This window comes from Aotus nancymaae, unplaced genomic scaffold (genome assembly GCF_030222135.1).
Source record: "Aotus nancymaae isolate 86718 unplaced genomic scaffold, 86718_ANA_hifiasm-v0.15.2.pri h1tg000064l_1, whole genome shotgun sequence".
NCBI lineage: Eukaryota > Metazoa > Chordata > Mammalia > Primates > Aotidae > Aotus > Aotus nancymaae.
In genome coordinates, this window is record NW_026988479.1 from 7,254,854 (window position 1) to 7,271,332 (window position 16,479).

At 49.3% G+C, this 16,479-nt stretch overlaps 1 protein-coding gene across 6 annotated transcripts in view; it reads right to left on the reverse strand.

The window, feature by feature from the left end:
* P4HA2 (prolyl 4-hydroxylase subunit alpha 2) overlaps nt 1–15,833 on the reverse strand; it is a 35,121-nt gene extending 19,288 nt beyond the window's left edge. For 2 of the 6 annotated variants that reach the window (XM_064366296.1, XM_064366300.1), the window contains exons 1-6: nt 15,776–15,833; nt 15,033–15,170; nt 6,691–6,789; nt 5,898–5,994; nt 5,356–5,507; nt 2,425–2,562 (exon numbers count right to left, since the gene is read on the reverse strand). In XM_064366296.1, the coding sequence (XP_064222366.1) occupies nt 2,425–2,562; nt 5,356–5,507; nt 5,898–5,994; nt 6,691–6,772 (469 nt within the window). In that variant the 5' untranslated portion in view covers nt 6,773–6,789; nt 15,033–15,170; nt 15,776–15,833. Of the gene's footprint in view, nt 1–2,424; nt 2,563–5,355; nt 5,508–5,897; nt 5,995–6,690; nt 6,790–9,413; nt 9,422–15,032; nt 15,230–15,775 lie in introns of those variants that run through there. The other 4 variants (XM_064366297.1, XM_064366298.1, XM_021677499.2 and 1 more) reach the window with 4 other exon arrangements.
* Nucleotides 15,834–16,479: the final 646 nt, after the last annotated feature.

Here is a 16,479-nt window from a genome sequence, read left to right on the forward strand (position 1 = left end):
TATACAGTAGGCTAAATGCTTCAAAGATCAGGGTCTGCTCACCCTGGTGGCTCAGGAACCAGTAACGTGGAATAGGAAGTTAGGGAGAATAAACACAAGATGGAGTCCATAGGTAGGCCAGGGATTAGGGGGCTCCTGGAGCCCCTTGTCCCTCTCCACAGGTCTCCTCTGGCTCTGCAGACCCAGGAACCTGCAATGATGGGCCAGTGTAGCACAGCTGACTGAGCTGGGGCTCTGGAGCTGGACTAAGCTAGATCTGTGTTGGCCTCACTAGGGCGCCACCAGCTGTGTGACCATGGACAAGTTACTACACCTCTCTAAGTCTCAGTCCCCTTTTCTCTAAATAAATATAACACCATCAATTTTAAAGAGTTTGTGCCAAGAATTCAATGAGATGACATATGAAGATGTCTCCTATGATTCCCCAGGAGGCTAATGACCAGTAGCTGTTATCAACATGTCTCCCAGATGCCAATAATGCTAAGAATGGCTCCCCAGCACTCAGCATCCTCCCCAGAAGCCAATTCGAATGTCTGCTCCCTGGAGAGCACTTGGGAGAGTGACAGCTGAACTGAGTGCTGACAGGCAATCAGATATGGAGTAGCCTAGCTGACATGGGTAAAGGTATTCCTACAGAGGGAGTGAGACAAAAGAGCTAAGTGATAGGGAAAGCTGCATACAATGAGCAAGGAAGCCAAGAAAATGGGGTCATGCAGGACCCCAAAAACCACACAGGAGGAGCTGGGTTTAGCCTTGGAAATTAAGCACAGTAATCAGGAACTCATGTGAACAAATGTGTGCTTAAGACCATATGGAAGGTGGTCTTAGGCAGTGAGCTGGAGGTAGGAGACAAGTTGGAATGGTATTTTGATCATCAAATTGAGAAAAAAGGGGCGTGAGGCTGGAGTGAGGGGGTAAGTACAGAAGACATGAGAGAAAGAGGTAGAATCCATGGGCCTTAGGATTCTGGCTTAGGCAGCCCGAGGATGGAGGTCCTTTTTGCTGAGATAAAGGGGTGAGAGGGAAGGTAAAGTGTTCATAAAGAGATGAGGATTTCAGTTCAGGACACATGAAGTTCAAAAAGTCCATGGAACATCCAAGTAGAGATGTCCCACAGGCATCTGCCTACACCGGTTAGAAGCTCAAGAGACAAGCCTTGGCAGGAAACACAGATTTGGATGTCATCCACCTCAAGTAATGGAAATGGCTGGGCTCACCTGGGGAAGGTGCCCAAGGAGAAGATGAGGTAAGGATGGAGTCCTAGGGAATAATTCCCTTCTGCCCCATATCCCCACTCAGGACACTCATTCAGTCTGCTAACTGAATGTGAAAGGTCAACGCCAGGGTGCGGTTCCCTCCTCCAAGCAACCAATCTGAAAGCTACAGGGTGAACAGATCTTGCAGATGCCCTGAACTGCGCTCACTCTAATGGATTCTAAAGGAAGGAGCTGGGACTCTGGAGCTGGACTAACCTGGGTCTGTATAGGCCTCACACAGGGAATCACTGTGTTTACTAGTCTCTAGTGGCCCTCAAAACATCTTATAAACACTAACACTGGGAAGTCAGTGGAAGAGGGGCCAGTTGAGAGACAGAAAAAATGACCAGAGAGGCTAAAAGAGAAGCAGATTATCAGTATCCCAGAATTCAAAGGAGGAGAGAACATCACAAAGAATGGGGCAATCCATCCATCAAATGCTGCTGTGAAGTTAAAGAACATAATGTGTGAACCCTATCCACTGCATTTACCAGTCAAGTGGCCACTGATGACCTTGCAAGAAGGGTGAACAGTGGGGGAAAAGGCCAGATACCATGAGTTCAGGAGCATATAGGAACCAGGAAAGTGGATAGAGTGTAGATTACTCTATTCAGTAGCCTAACCAGGAGGGGAGAAGAGATGAATCAGCAGCGAAGACTCAAAAGAGTCTCAGATATTGAGGGAGGAAAGTGTAAGATGAGCAAGAATAGAGCCTATATGTGAGCTCAAGGGGAGAACGTAGAGAGGTGGAGACAGAATGCATAGGAACAGAGACTGTAACTAAGAGGACTCAGAACAGAGGGACAGTAAGCCCAGATCATCCTTAGATGAAAAGACATTGGATGGTGGGAGACAAAAGCAGGTCTGAATGCACATCTGCATGGTGCTCTGGGGACAGAGGTGAAGGGGGTTCCTGAGCAGTAACTTTGGCTTTCTCTGAGACGCAAGAGAGAGGGCCTTGGCTAATACATGGAGGGAGGTGGCAGGGCAGGGGCTGAAGGAGACACCTGTCATGGAAGTGGGAGACCAGCACCAACTGGTGAGCCAAGAGAGGATCACCACCAGAGGTGCACCTGAGGATAGAGGCCACAAGTTGGTGGTGACTCCAACCTGTCCCGCCATTGAAGAGAAACATGCGGAACAGGCAACACCTGGAGTGGTGAGTTACCTGGAAGTTCTCCTCTGGAAATTGTGTCTGGGTCCAGCCTGTATGTGTCCTGAAGTCTCATCAGGGCTTTGGCAGCTCCTATCTCGTCCTCATCAGTGGGGAAGAACTGCCGCTGCACAGAGAGGTTGGCGATAAAACCTTCCAAATGAGAGTCAGAACAGGAGATTACCCTTGATCCAGGGGGAGAATTCCACTTGGGACCAGAGAGGCAGCCAAAAAGAGGGTTTGGCTACTGGAATTTCCCTCCCCCTTCCCTCAAAGGCTATTGCCCCTTCCACCAGGAAATTCTCCCTGATGACTCCAGTCTATGGAAATGTTTCCTTTCTTACTCCTCACTGTACCTACTGCCTGTGCTACTCTTTGGAACTAAGTAGAAACAGCCCCGCATATTGGTTACTATTTAGGAGTCTAGAAGTCTTGGCTCCGAAGCATTCAGTCAGAGCTGTTGGAGGCAAAAGGAACAGAGGATAGAGAGGATAACTGAGACTAGCATAGGAAAGGACTCAGAGAGGAACTGTCAACTACTCAGTAGAAAATCAATCCCATGGAAAACGCTGATTCAGAATAATTGGGCTAGTCAGGTAAACACAGACTTCCAGCCCACATTTCAAGTTGAGGAGTCCAAGGGAATGGAGCTGAGCTGGCCACTCATTACTGACCACTGGCACTTATCATCCAGAAAGGTGAGGATGAAGAGTCCTGGAGGTCATCCCCCCCCACCAGGTTGACAGCTGAGGGACCACCTGGACTGGCCAAGCACCAAGATGGGGCTGCACTGGCCCAGCAAGTTGGTCCCCTAAGAGACCACAGTAGGCCTGTTCTCTTCTGTACTCCCACCACTCAGACCTGCAATGAGTTCAGGTTATGGGCTCCCCAGTTATGGTGCTCAAGACCACAGCCTGAAGCCTGGGAGAGTCTTTGACCATAGAAGTACTCCAAGGAGGCTTTTCTGGGACTCCAAGCCCTAGCTGTAAAGTAAGATGTGTACCTCCTACAATCTCAGGGCTCCAGGTGGGAGCCAGGCTTTTCCAGGCTGACTTAGGGCCTTCAATTCTGCCTCTGAGAAACGAGAGAGGAACAAGTCCATTCCTTCCCCAACCTCTTCCCAAGAGTAGCTATATCCACTGCCACCTATGACTTCAGACCTAAACATGCACTTCCAGCCATAACTAGGACTAGGGACCAAGAAGCTGTAACCCTGCCTTCCTTGTTCTCATGCCTACATGGTAAGGAACTCTAAAGAGTTTAGGATCTGGTGGGGTGGGAGTAGGGGAACATGCTGCCTGGAAAAGCCACACTGTTAGCATGCCCTACTCATTTCAGGGGCAAGAACTCAAAGTCAGAGATGAAAACAACCAATTATTCTCTGGGCCTGTCCTATCTCCTTACAGGTAATTATAAGGTTTTCCAAAGGAACCAGAGGATGGTGGGAGTATAGGGTGTGGAGAACAAGATTGGAGAGGGGAGGTCATCTGGGTAGGCTTAGTCTCCTTCCGTGCAGGCAGAACAGCCTGTCCTGAGCTGCAGGCCCAGGCAGAGAGGCGGGAGTCTGGGAAAGGCAGCCGTGGTTTCTGGAGGCAGTAAGCTCACTGGGCACAGCTCCAACCTGGCTGAGCTCACCAATCCCTCTCCAGAGGCCACCCTGCCCCCAAGCCCAACCCAGTCTGGCCACATGGGCTAAAATGTCTCAGGCAGAGAGACAGCTAGTCTGAAGTTAATGAGCACTCACAGCTCAGGGAAAAGAGGCAATGAAGAGCTGGGTACAGTGGCTCTGTGCCTATAGTCCCAGCTACTCAGGAGGCCGAGGCAGGAGGATCACGTGAGGCCAGGAGTTTGAGGTTGTAGTGTGCTACAACTGCACCTGTGAATACATAGCATTCCAGCCTGGGCAATACAGTGAGACCCTGTCACTTAAAAAAAAAAAAAAAAAAAAGCCAGTGAGTCCAGGGGGTAAGCCCAGGGCTAGGAGTTAGGAGAGCCCACCTCTAAGCCCACCCTACCATCTCTTCTTCTGACAGGAAAGTCATAAAAAGTATTATCACAATAAAAGTACGAAGTACTTAGTTTAAAGCTTTTAAAAAGTTCACACTCTGATCTGTAAACGTCACTTCTAGGAATTTACCCTAAAAAAATTCAGAAGTATACACCAAGAGATGTGTAAAAATGTGCTGATAATTCAGAAAAAAATCTCATATCCAATGACTTGACCCATTTGACAGTGTTATCAGTATAACAGATTATCACCATCTGACAGGTAATCACCTTCCAGCCACTAAAATCACACTGCAGAAGAACATTAAATGGCATATAAAGAAGCTGGGAAATTAAGGGAAACAGTCTTTCCTTATGTCACAAATCTACCAACAGATATGCTTTGTTTGTAAATGATGTGAATAGGAATGAATTTAGATGAGACCTATGCTCCCCAACATGCCTTGGTCCTACCATCCAGCCCACCTGACACTTGTTAATTCATTTGTCCCTCAGAGCAACTGAGTTTGCATGCCCTGGTATATATGTATAGTTCCATTTTTTTAAATGTATATGCATATGTAGAAAAACTATAATTTTAATAGTGCTTACCACTGGGAAATTGGATTAAAACTTATAATTCTCTTGTTTCTGTGTTTTCTGACTTTTCTATAAACATATGTCACTGAAGTACAATTGGGAAAATGTCATTAGCAAAAAAAAGAAAAGAAAAGACAGACACTAAAAAAAGAACTGACCATCATTACATGTTAAAAACCAAGGACAGCCAACTTCCAGGTTCCCACAGAGAAGGAAGAGAGCCATGAAACCAGCAGGGTCCTGTGTACACAATGCACTTGCCCACCAACACCCAGACCCAAGACAGGCTCGGACACAACAGCCCAGGCATGAACACACAAACATATGGGCTCACTCAAGCATCTGCTCACCATCCCTCACCTGCAGCTGAGTCCTGCAGGACAAGGTCCTCCAGCGCAGGCCAGTCTGTGTTTAGCCGCTTCACGAGTTTGTAGGCATTCACAGGGTGGGCCAGGTAGCCCTCAGCATCAGCAGCTGACTTGCTAGTCAAGGCTTCCATTTTGTTGGCCCAGCTATGGAACCAGAGGAAAAGGAACGCTAACGCATCCCACATAGGTCTTGACCTGTGATAATTTCCCTGGTGAGAATTCCCTGGTGCCACGTTCTGGGGCCCTTTTCATCAAGAAGCAATGAAAAATGAATACAGTAACTCCCCACAGACATTTCTAGCCCTTTAATCTAGATAAGAGCTGGGACCCCCAATGTAAGGGAGAAGTCTTAAATAGAAAGAAAATAAACAATGACTTCTTAGCCCATGTACTTAGCTACTCTCAAGGACTGGCATGAAGTAACCAGGCAGCCCCACATCACCCTCTGAAGGGCTTCCTTTTATAGGTATCCTGGATGGCTTCCTTGTTCCTTGAGGAGCAGAGGGGAAGAAGGGCCAACTAGACTTAGGACACCTTTTAATCTTGGAAAGCTTGGCTTCCTCCACAAGGATGTACTCCTTCAGAGATTGCACCAGCTCTTTCTCTGCATAAATCAGGTCAGTCATGTGCCCTGCAAGGGAGAGAAGAAACGGACCAGTGAGAATCGGATGAGGGATGTTCAGCTTCCTTCCTTGGGACACAGAACACCAGTACAGAAGCAAGTCTCCTGGGATAAGAACATGTCAGCTCTCTGGGGATCATGGGGGCTTGAAGTTAAAGGGGGCCTAGGCACTCATGGCGTCCTATTTTTCAACTTCAGGAAGAAAGAGGCAGAGGCACCAATGAGATGTTTGAGATAAATGCACTGGACGCCACTCAAGAAGCAGCCCTAAATCTCATTCTCCCACTATTACCCAGCTGGTCATGACACTGGGGCATGGATATCCTGGGAGCTCATTATATGATAAAAAGCTCTGAATTTAAGTTCAGAAGGATAGGAAAAGCTTGAACCTCAGGACACAAAGGATTTGCCGCTCAGAACCACTCTCTGGTCCATGAGCAAGGTGGTCAAAAAGACCAGAGAGCCCAAGTGCCACCTGCACTTCCCAAGGAGAAAGACCCAATTCAGACAGCTGGCTCCCCAAACATCCAGATCATTGGGATCTTATTAGGAAAAACCGCAATTCTTCAAGTTCCACTCTCCTCAGAACTGGTCAAAAACAGTAGTTAAGGCCATCTCACTCTGAATGAGAACAGGCTGCAGCCAGTGACATCTGTGGCATGTGAGCCAAGGTGTCAGGCAGACAATAGTCCTGTTGGCACATACCAATAGAGGTGAAGAATTCAGCCTGCACACAGCTCAGGACACCAGACCAGGCCATCAGCAATGTAGACACCCAGAGTTTCATGGTCACAGAGGAAGTGTCTGAAAGGCATTCAGAGACAATCACTGAATCAACAAAGTGAAAAAGAATAATTTAGGTGAGGAGACACATAGGCATGTGCACACATATGCATACATTCACACATACCAAGATCCTGGCCTAGCACACAGAAGCTAAAAAGGATATTCAGGATCACCAGCAGAAAGAACAAAGGGCATGCAGCCAGTGATGTGTGCTCAATTCTGGTCCCTGCTCTGGGAGGCCATGTGCCCTATGGAGAAAGTCCATCCTCTCAACTCTCAGCAACCACCTGCACCATGAGAAGGCAGAATCACAGAGGGGTCGTGTTCCAAGGGTCTGTCAGTCCAGATTCTGGCCCACTCCTTAATTCACAGACTACTATTTGTTTCTATTTTACTTTCCAACACATATGCTAGGACAGTGCCAGGTTCTGGGGAACCAGTCTCTGCCCCAAGGAGGTGACAGTACAGGAAAGACAATAACAGAAAGATAATTTGACACAATATCCTCCGGGGTACCAACATCCAAACTAAGGTGTACAATAGATGGCCAGCCAGAAGAGGAATAAAACTAACGCCTGCCAGTCTGCACCTGCCAGAGAGAGAGCAGTCAGGGGAGACAGTCTCCTGGGCAGACAGTGTTCTTCCTGTAGTAAGGCTCCTTGGCAGACACTGTCCTCACTTGGCCAGTCACCATTCATTCACAAATATTTACTGAAGACCTGCAGATGCCAGGCACTGATCTAGGCACTTAGGATGCAAAAATGAATATGCCACATGTGGTCAAAAACGCAGGCTGGGCGAGAGGCCAGCTACTGTCTTCTCATCAGCCCAGAAATAGTTGGGCACAACCTGAGACAAGCTCCACTGGCAGTAAACCTCAGTCCACAACAGAAGCTTCAGCTATCATCTCCCAGCTCAGCCATACAGCCTAGACTGTGCTGGAGGATGAGCACTCATCTGTACCTTAGCTCTGCTGGTCTTCCTCCTGCCCTACTTAGCCAAATCCCATTGGAGTGCTCAAATGGAAATTTACTAAGAGAAAAACAGGCAAAACAAAGGAAATACAAATGCTTTTCCAAAAAACATAAGCCTTATCTGACAGAATTCTAAGACCAAGCTAATGCCGGTTTGTCAATTTTTTGCCTGCCACATTTGATTAGACACACAGCACACCCACCATTCCTCATCTTACCCTTTCAGAAGAAATCCTAATCCATTGAGATTCCAGGTTAGGCTCAGAGAAGGCCAACCACAACTCCCATCCCCAAATGGGATCCTCTATCAGAAGGAAAGAATAAGTGAATGGCCCCATGTGTTCATGCCTATGCCAAATGTCTGCAGAGCTGAAGCCTTCCTGTCACAGTCTAGGTGTGGGGGGTCCTAAGATACATAGGACAATTATCTTTCAACCTGCATCCTGCTGCAGGGTAGGGAGTATTGTGCTAAGGGGTCCATTAGGGAGTCAGAGCAGCAGAATAAAGCAAGTCATCAAGAGAAGGTGAGTAGGCCTGGGCTGGCCCCAAGGCATAGTCCAGGCCCTCCTGGTTCTAGCCACAGGTCTGCTCCAAGGCCTTATTATACTGTCTTCTCTATCCCAGGATTTCAGAATGCCTCTCTCCTTGCTTACACAAGCCACTTATATCTAAGGGATTGGGTGTCTGTTCCTCGTTCCTCAAAAGGCTTGACTGGCTCAGGCTCAGCACCTCTGTATGTGTATAGGGAGGGGACAGTAAAAACATAAAGCTGGGAGGATGTATCTGCAGAGAGAAAGGGATCAGCTGACTGCTCCTCAGAGCTGGGGTGGTGGGAGAGCAGGGTTCAGGCAGAATTCCAAACTAGACACGGTTGGAAGTAGGGAACCCAGAATCTCTCCCCAGGTGTGTCTCCAGTTCCATTTGCATACCTTTTTAGAGGCCAGATAAATTCTGGGGAGGAAGAAGTCTGTCCATTCCTTTCAAATCATTCTGCTCCTATCATCTATGGTTCATATCTTACAGCACTCAGGGAAAAGCCAGGTTTCTTCATTACATGAATACCAGCTGTCATCTCTCTGGAATGTGCTGTCTGGCTTAGACTGAGCCCATTCTTGAATCTCAGCCTGGAGGCAGAGCCTCAAAGGATCACAGACCGGGCTTGGGCAGAGCCTCAAAGAATCACAGGTAATCACAGATGGCTTACCTACCAAGAGCCTGCAAAGTCTCACTCTGGTGGGAGAAGGGGATAACTAACTCTGCTAGCCTGGAGAGCTGGGCACCTCCAAGCAGCAGCTCCCAGACTGCCACATCAACACTGCCATCTCAGGCAGGGTTACTCTGGAGCCCTATCCCATTTCTCCCAATCCTGGGCCCCTTAACTCAAAAGGCTTTGTATAAAAGGTCCTCTAATTAGGGTCAGAATGGAAAGGGGCAGAATCCAAGAGGGACTGTGCCCCACAATGTGGGAAAGGCCAAATCCCATCCCATCTCATAACTATGTCCACAGCTTAAGACAGAGTAGGTGAAAGTATGTGTACCTGCCCAGTTCCCCTACAAAGTGTCTAGTGCTGCCAAAAGCCTTCTCAGAAACCCTCAAAATCCAAGCAGAATAAATCTGGAGGTGAGCAATGTCAAACCCTCTTTTTTGAAAAACAAAGTAACACCAACCTTGAGCAGAAAACCAACACTGAGTTTTATCTGTGGTGCATCCCCAGAGTGTAGAATAATGTCTGTCCACACTGAAACACAACAAAAAATACTTCACCACAGACTTGCTCAAATTAGGAAATTACAACAATAGAAGATTTTACATTTCTTCTATACAGTGAGTTTTTATGGAGTATATTAACAATGAATACCGTATATCAACATGGAGAGATCAAAGCATACTGTTAAGTGAGAAAAGTAGACCCCAAATAATATGCAGTCTATAATTCCATTTTTGTAAGGAAGAATTAATCTATGTGTACATATAGAGAGATGCAAGAAAAAGGTCATACATCTGGCTATATCTTAGTGAAAAGTAATTTCTTTTTCTTTTTATGCTTATTTATTTCTCTAATCTTTCTACAAGAAATTCTACAGCAATTTTTAAAATTATTTTATAATATGCTTAAAATGTAAAAAAACCAAAGCAGGCCCTTCTCAAATGGACTCCAAAGGGGCTCTGCCAGCCCCAGTGTTTGGACCCCCACAGGGAAGTCCTGCAAAACCTGCCAACACCCCAGCAACAGTGATTCACCCATCAGGCGACTGGCACTGTTTCTAAAAACAGGGCAATTCCAAGACATACAACCAGAGGTCCCACCAAGCCTGCTCTTTGGAAAAGACATTTACAACCTGGCCAAATGGCCATGGAAAGATGTTTCCAGCTGCAAACCAGCAATGTCCTTAGCTTCTCTCCTTACCTCATCAGGCAGACCCTCTGCCAAGCTCCCAGCTGCAACCCAAATGCAACAGCTTGAGTTTTAACAATGTATTTAACAGCCTAGAGACAGAACATGAGTTTGCTGAGAACAAACTGGTCTTGCTTGGCACTGAACAAGAAGCTGCCTGCCTTCTGTGAAGAGGGAAAATCTAACTGGACAATGGCCCCCCACCACCCTCAACTCTAGGACGACAGAGCTGAAAGAACCTGTGTGTTCCACCTAAGAGGATCCAGAGGCTCCAGGAGACCCCGCTACCAAAGCACGTGGATGTCTATTCAGGCCCAAAAGCTTCTGTCATGGCACCCTAGGCAAGGGTGGAGGGCATCCTACTCCCCTTAGCTTCAGTCATCACCCTGATCTGAGCCACCCCTAATCTCCCCTACAGCCATCCTGGCCCCCATTACACTGGCCTCTCCACATCTCGTCTGGCCTTCCTCCCACCTCTGCTCTACAAAGTAGCCAGCATGGTTTATCGAAGCTCTCCTTTGGCTCTCTACTGCCATCGGGATAAAGTCCAAACTCTTTAGCCCAAAGGGTCCTTTTGACTGTGTGACCTGGCCCTGCTGCCCTCTCCAGCCTCATCTCACCACGCCAGGTTTTGTATCTTTGACAACCACTTTATGTGAAAAATATTCTCTTTCACCAAGAACCTAATAAGGCCAAGATGTTTATCTCTATCTATCTACATACTTTCTCTATCTGGTACATGAACAGTGGTTGACTTCCACTTCCCCACCTGGATACCATCAACACCACAAAGTCTTGCTTCAGTAACTAGACAATGAAATAGCAGAGAAAACTGTTAAAACTGACATGCAAAAGCCATGTTGGGTTTTCAGTCACAGTCTTGGCAGAGACCTGGCAGTCTGGATTAGACTAATTCATAAAAGGGATAAAATCCATATACCACTATATTTAGGATGCATCTTAAATAGGATGCATCTTAAGTCCCACCTTGCACCCTCTTGGTCTCACCCATCTCCCAGGTCCCAGGCCATTTGCTTTGCCTCAGCCCAGTAGAGGAGACCATGCAGTCCCATGCCAGAATCTCTGGTTCTTCTATCTCCTGACTTTGATGAATTACCAGACTGGCCTCCCCAGTGACTACCAAAGGGTCCTCATAGTGTAACTGAGTATATCTCTGTGCAGAGTAGCCAACTTGCTAAAACACCACCTCCCATCCTCCTCTACACCTCACTTTTTTTTTCTTTTATTTTTTTTGAGACAGAGTCTCGCTCTGTCGCCCAGGCTTGAGTGCAGTGGTACGATCTTGGCTCACTGCAACCTCCACCTCCCAGGTTCAAGGGATTCTCCTGCCTCAGCCTCCCAGGTAGCTAGGACTACAGGCATCCACCACCATGCCAGACTAATTCTTGTATTTTTAGTAGAGACGGGGTTTCACCATATTGGCCAGGCTGCTCTTGAACTCCTGACCTCAGGCAATCCACCCACCTCAGCCTCCCAAAGTGCTGGGATTACAGACATGAGCCACCATACCCCGCCTGCACCTCACTTTTCTTTTCCCTCACCCTGATTGCCCTGCAATTACACCTTCCAATAAAGCATTAAGTACTTAAGCTCTGCCTCAGGCTGTTTCCTGGGAACGTAGTCTGAGATAACCACTATTTGTTTCCAAAAATCTTTCATTTCTGCCATCTAATTCTCACCAAAACCTTGTAAGCTAGATAACTATTTCAGATATAAGAGAGATATAAAAGACAAATAGCTGAGGTTGAGAGTTTCCTACATACCTGACATCTGACAGCAAATCAATGATAGAACCAAGACTCAAACCCAAAACACAATCTGCTAGATATTGCAGCCATCTAGTCCTATTCAGTAATATATCTGTTACCTTACAGTGCAATAAACTCCCAAACAGGGGAGCCACACTTTGCCTGGGAAGAGCATGCCTGCCCAGGTTAAGGACATTATCATGGGTTATACCAAAGATTTATACAGTAGGTCCATGACATCCCTGGCTGGATCTCACCAAAGGGAGGAAGAATGAGACATGAACCCAGAAAACAACAACACGGTCCCTTAAGATCAGATGGGCAGTCACTTCTACCCTAGACATCACAGCACTCACAAATAACCAACCAGTCCAGCTCAGGGCAAGGCAGTATAGTCAAATGAGTAGGCACACCTGCCCCAGGGTCAAACAGACCAAGAGTTAAACCCCAGTTCTAAGCCACTTCCTGGCTTTGTGACCTTGGACAAATTATAGGATTCCTCAGTTTCCCCATATATATCATATATATATATATATATATATATATATATATATATAGGTCCTAGACAATATTAGGACCTATATCTCATAGGGCTGTTGTGAGGACTGAACATGATGACAGATGTTGGCAGGTAGCCCCGCACCAGGCATAATTTATGTCAATCATTAGTACCAAGGGCATCAGAGAAACATCAGTGGACCTAAGGCAGCCAGCTGCCTAGCCCAAATTAGCTGATACCTGGGTGAGAAAGAAGATCCAGACTAGGAGACAGTGTAGATGCAAACAAGGCAGAAATTGGGTGATCTCCACATCCCAGAAGTGCCGCAAGAGATGAAACATTTAATTCAGGAGAGACTGGAGTCAGGTATAATGTAAGTACACTGATCATCAGGGGATAACCCTAGAACTGGTCAATCACTGGCTCTAAAGCTCATCAAGGAACGTTCTCTAGCAAAAGGCAGGGGATTAGATCAATACTCAGGATCTCATGCACTTATATGCCTCTGACCTGCTTATTCCAGGCTCCTACAAGTACCCAGCCTTGAGGATCTCCACTACACCCTGGCCCTTACAGTTCCAGGTACAAAACAGGCCACACTCTAAGCAAGCACTTCCTGAAAGGCCCAAAGCAGATGCTGGCCTGTTACCAGGCTCAGACAGATTCCATCTGAGTTAGAGAGCACTCTACCCAAACACTTAATCCTCTGCCCTTCAATGACACCACAGAACAAGACCTTTCTTCTAGGGCTCCAGTATATTGTCGACTTTTCATTCCCCTCTGCTCTGAGGAAAAAAAAAAACAAAACTGTCTTTCTATCCCTCATTCCATGTCCCTAGCACAAAGCCTACAGACCACAGGACCTTCCAGCCCTCTTTGCTCTAGGACAGGCTGATGTCTTACCCTAGGGAATGTCATGTCACATGTCCAAACTGCTAGATGTGAGCAACTTTTCCGAAGTTTAACTTTCACTACAGCACTCTGCTGGGCTTGCACGTGCTTGCCTCACAGCTTTTCCTGCCAACTTCCATCTGCATAATAGTAAACTCTTGACAGATACCAGGAGCCAGGGACACACCCCCTAGCCCTCTGCACACTATCAGCCAGCGTGGCCACAAATCAGCCAAGGCCTTGCCTCTAGCCTCAGACCCTCCCAAGGATGTGGGAAGGCGGAGTGAAAAAGGGAGGCCTTCTTAGGAAGTGAGGAGACCCTAGATTCCCTCACCTGACTCATTGCTCAGAGCTGCACCCACACAGTCTCTTCCTTTGATTAGCACAGCCAGGCTCCTCCCCTGGCACATGGCCAGCAGCCAGTATGAAGCAGCAATCTCAGAGTATGAGCTACCCACAGGCAAGAATAGTGCCTCAGCCACCTCCTCTCTCTCCTCCCTCATTCCAGCCCCAGGCACACTCTAGTCAGAAGCCAAACAGGCAGAAGGCACTCAAGGGATGAACTGAGATCGGCTGGGGCAAGTCTAAATAGGTGACTAAGCACTGTCTAGAGTACCCCAATGCAGAGCTTTCTACAGGATATAAGGGCCTATCACATGCCACAGACAATGCCTCAGCTTAATTGTCACTGAGTCTGCCTACTGAGCTCTCGGAGAACTAGGGTGATCCACTATGACAGCATCTTTGGGATGAGGCCCCCAGCCAACTTACTCCGTCCTTGCTACGTGGCTTCACTGGCTGGGCCACATAATGGACACTCTCGGCTGTGTAAGAGCAAAGAGGCCTTTAAAAAAAAGAATTCGAAGACCAAATATTCTGTGAGTGGGGAGAAGCAGACAGACTGGGCCCTGAGGCCCTGAACCACAGTAAAGGCTGCACCTTGGACACTTCAGGGGCAGTTTAAATATAAGCCAAAGGAAATCTGGGTTCATTTAACAGAGTCTAAATTACGGAACCTGTTATGTCAGATGAGATATAGGCTGAGAACAAGCAGCAGATCCCAAAAACATCCTATAAATTTTTAGGTGAACAATGGATCTCTGCAAAGTCTGGGACATTTAATAATGCCCCAAGCTACACAGTAACGTCCTCCAACCCTTGCGCTTAGGACCAGGATCTCCTACAAGAGGGCTGGGGCTGTGAGGCCCCAGATGGTCTATAACAAGAAGCACAAATCTCAGGTGTCACTCTACAGTAAAAGACAACAATCTTAGTATTGGGAGGGATTCCATTGCTCTCCTACACCATCTTAAGAGGTCAAATGGAATACAAAGGCCAGGGACCCACCTGGGCTGCCCAGCAATACCTGAGGCAAGAAATGCCCTGATCCAGGCTCATGATGCAAGGGTCAACTGGGCCTCTTACACATGCAGGGCACAGTACCAGGCACCACTGTCTTCTCACTCCAGGGTCTTGTGGACAGCATCCATGGACAGCTATCCCCTACAGTGTCCCTTCCCCATCACCTTGCTTCCACTACAATGCCATAAGGCATGACATTGGCCAAGGTCTCTGCTCCCACTCACATAGGCTGTTCCTCTGTCCATGCTGCCCTTTTGCCAGCCGCCTTCTGAGCTCATGGGTCACCTCCTCCAGGAAGTCCTCTGGCCGGAGGCATCCAGTCCTCTACCAAATACCCACAGCCCTTATTCCCTTCTAGCACAGCGCTCACCACAATGCTCTGGGCCCGGACCTTCCCGCTAGCTCTTCCAGTCCGCCTGTCGCACGGTTAGCAACTGCTTGCGGTTTCTGGCACACAGAAGGGTCCCGTTTGTTGAACTAGTTAACGAATTTTCACGGGTCTCTGCGGCTGCCAAGGAAAAACAACGCAGGTTCCACAGGGATGTCTGGCAGGTTCCACAGGGATGTCTGGATGAGAAAAGTCTTTCTGATCCAATGTCCATCTAATGGGCTCCAAGCTGGACCCTGCGCAGACAAGACCTCGGACTCCCAGCCCAGACAAGACCTCGGACTCCCAGCCCTTGGGAGGGAGCAGAGCGGGCCTCGCCAACAAGAACCAGCCCCTCAGGGCCAGGCGAACGCAGGAGCGCCCCCGCTCCCAACAGCGGGCAGCCGGGGGGTCAGGCCGCCGCTTCCTGGGAGCCCGACAAGGAAGGACCGCCAAGTTCCCAGCCCCGCCCAACAGCCGAGCGGACGGCACGAAGGGCGGCCGCTGACCTCACCACCCTGAGCTGGGGAAGGCGTGCGGGCAGCGGGACAGGAACCCAGACGGCTGCAGAAACAGGGCGGAGGGCGCGGGGCTGCGGCCCGGACTGCGCTGCGGGCGGCTAGCGGCGCAACCCCCGGCCCCGGTCCCTAACTTTCAGCCCCGCGCGGCAGAAGCACCGTCCAGTGACCCCCGCCCACGCCCCAGCCCCGGGGCTGATCTGGCTGCTGAGCCTGCGGGGCGCTCACCTGAACACTCGCAGCTCCCGGCGTTTCCAGAACCTCCCGCGGCGTCGCCCAGTCCACTAGGCACCTCCTCCCTCGGCGGCTCCGCCTCCGGCCGCGGCCGGGGCTCCGCCCACTTGAGCCGCAGCCACGTCCCTACCTCACGCTCCTCACGCCCGCCTGCTTCCTGGCTCCGAGCTGCGAGGGCCCTGGCGGGGGTCCCTGTACTCTGCGACCCTTGGGTACGCCCAGGCTACCCGACTGCGTAGGAGCAGGAGCCGAAGCGGGAGCGGGAACCAGCGCGGGAGCCGGAGCCGGAGCTGGCCGCCTGCACCCTTCATGCCGCCTGCCGCCCACCGCACATAGTCTGCGCCCGCCTGGCTTTGGCGCGCCCCACCTGCGGGCCTTGGCCCGCCCTCCTTCCCAGCCCCCGGGCGCCTGTTGAGGTCGCCACGACCCGATCCCCGCGCTGGGGCTGTGAGGAGAGCGTCCCCTGGAGGCTGACGGATTTCCCTGCCTCCGCTCATGCCCATTGCTTGGGGTGACCTGCCTGGAACACGGGCCCCTTCTTCCCAGCACCACCACAGGGAGGCTGTTACAGGAGACTAGGGTCACCCCGGCTAGGAACTGGGTATTAGGGGAGGAAGCGGACCAGTGGAGAAGATTCTGTGGAAGACTAGGGACCTGGGGCCCACACCCTGGAGACCAAGACTAGGTGGCCCATCCTC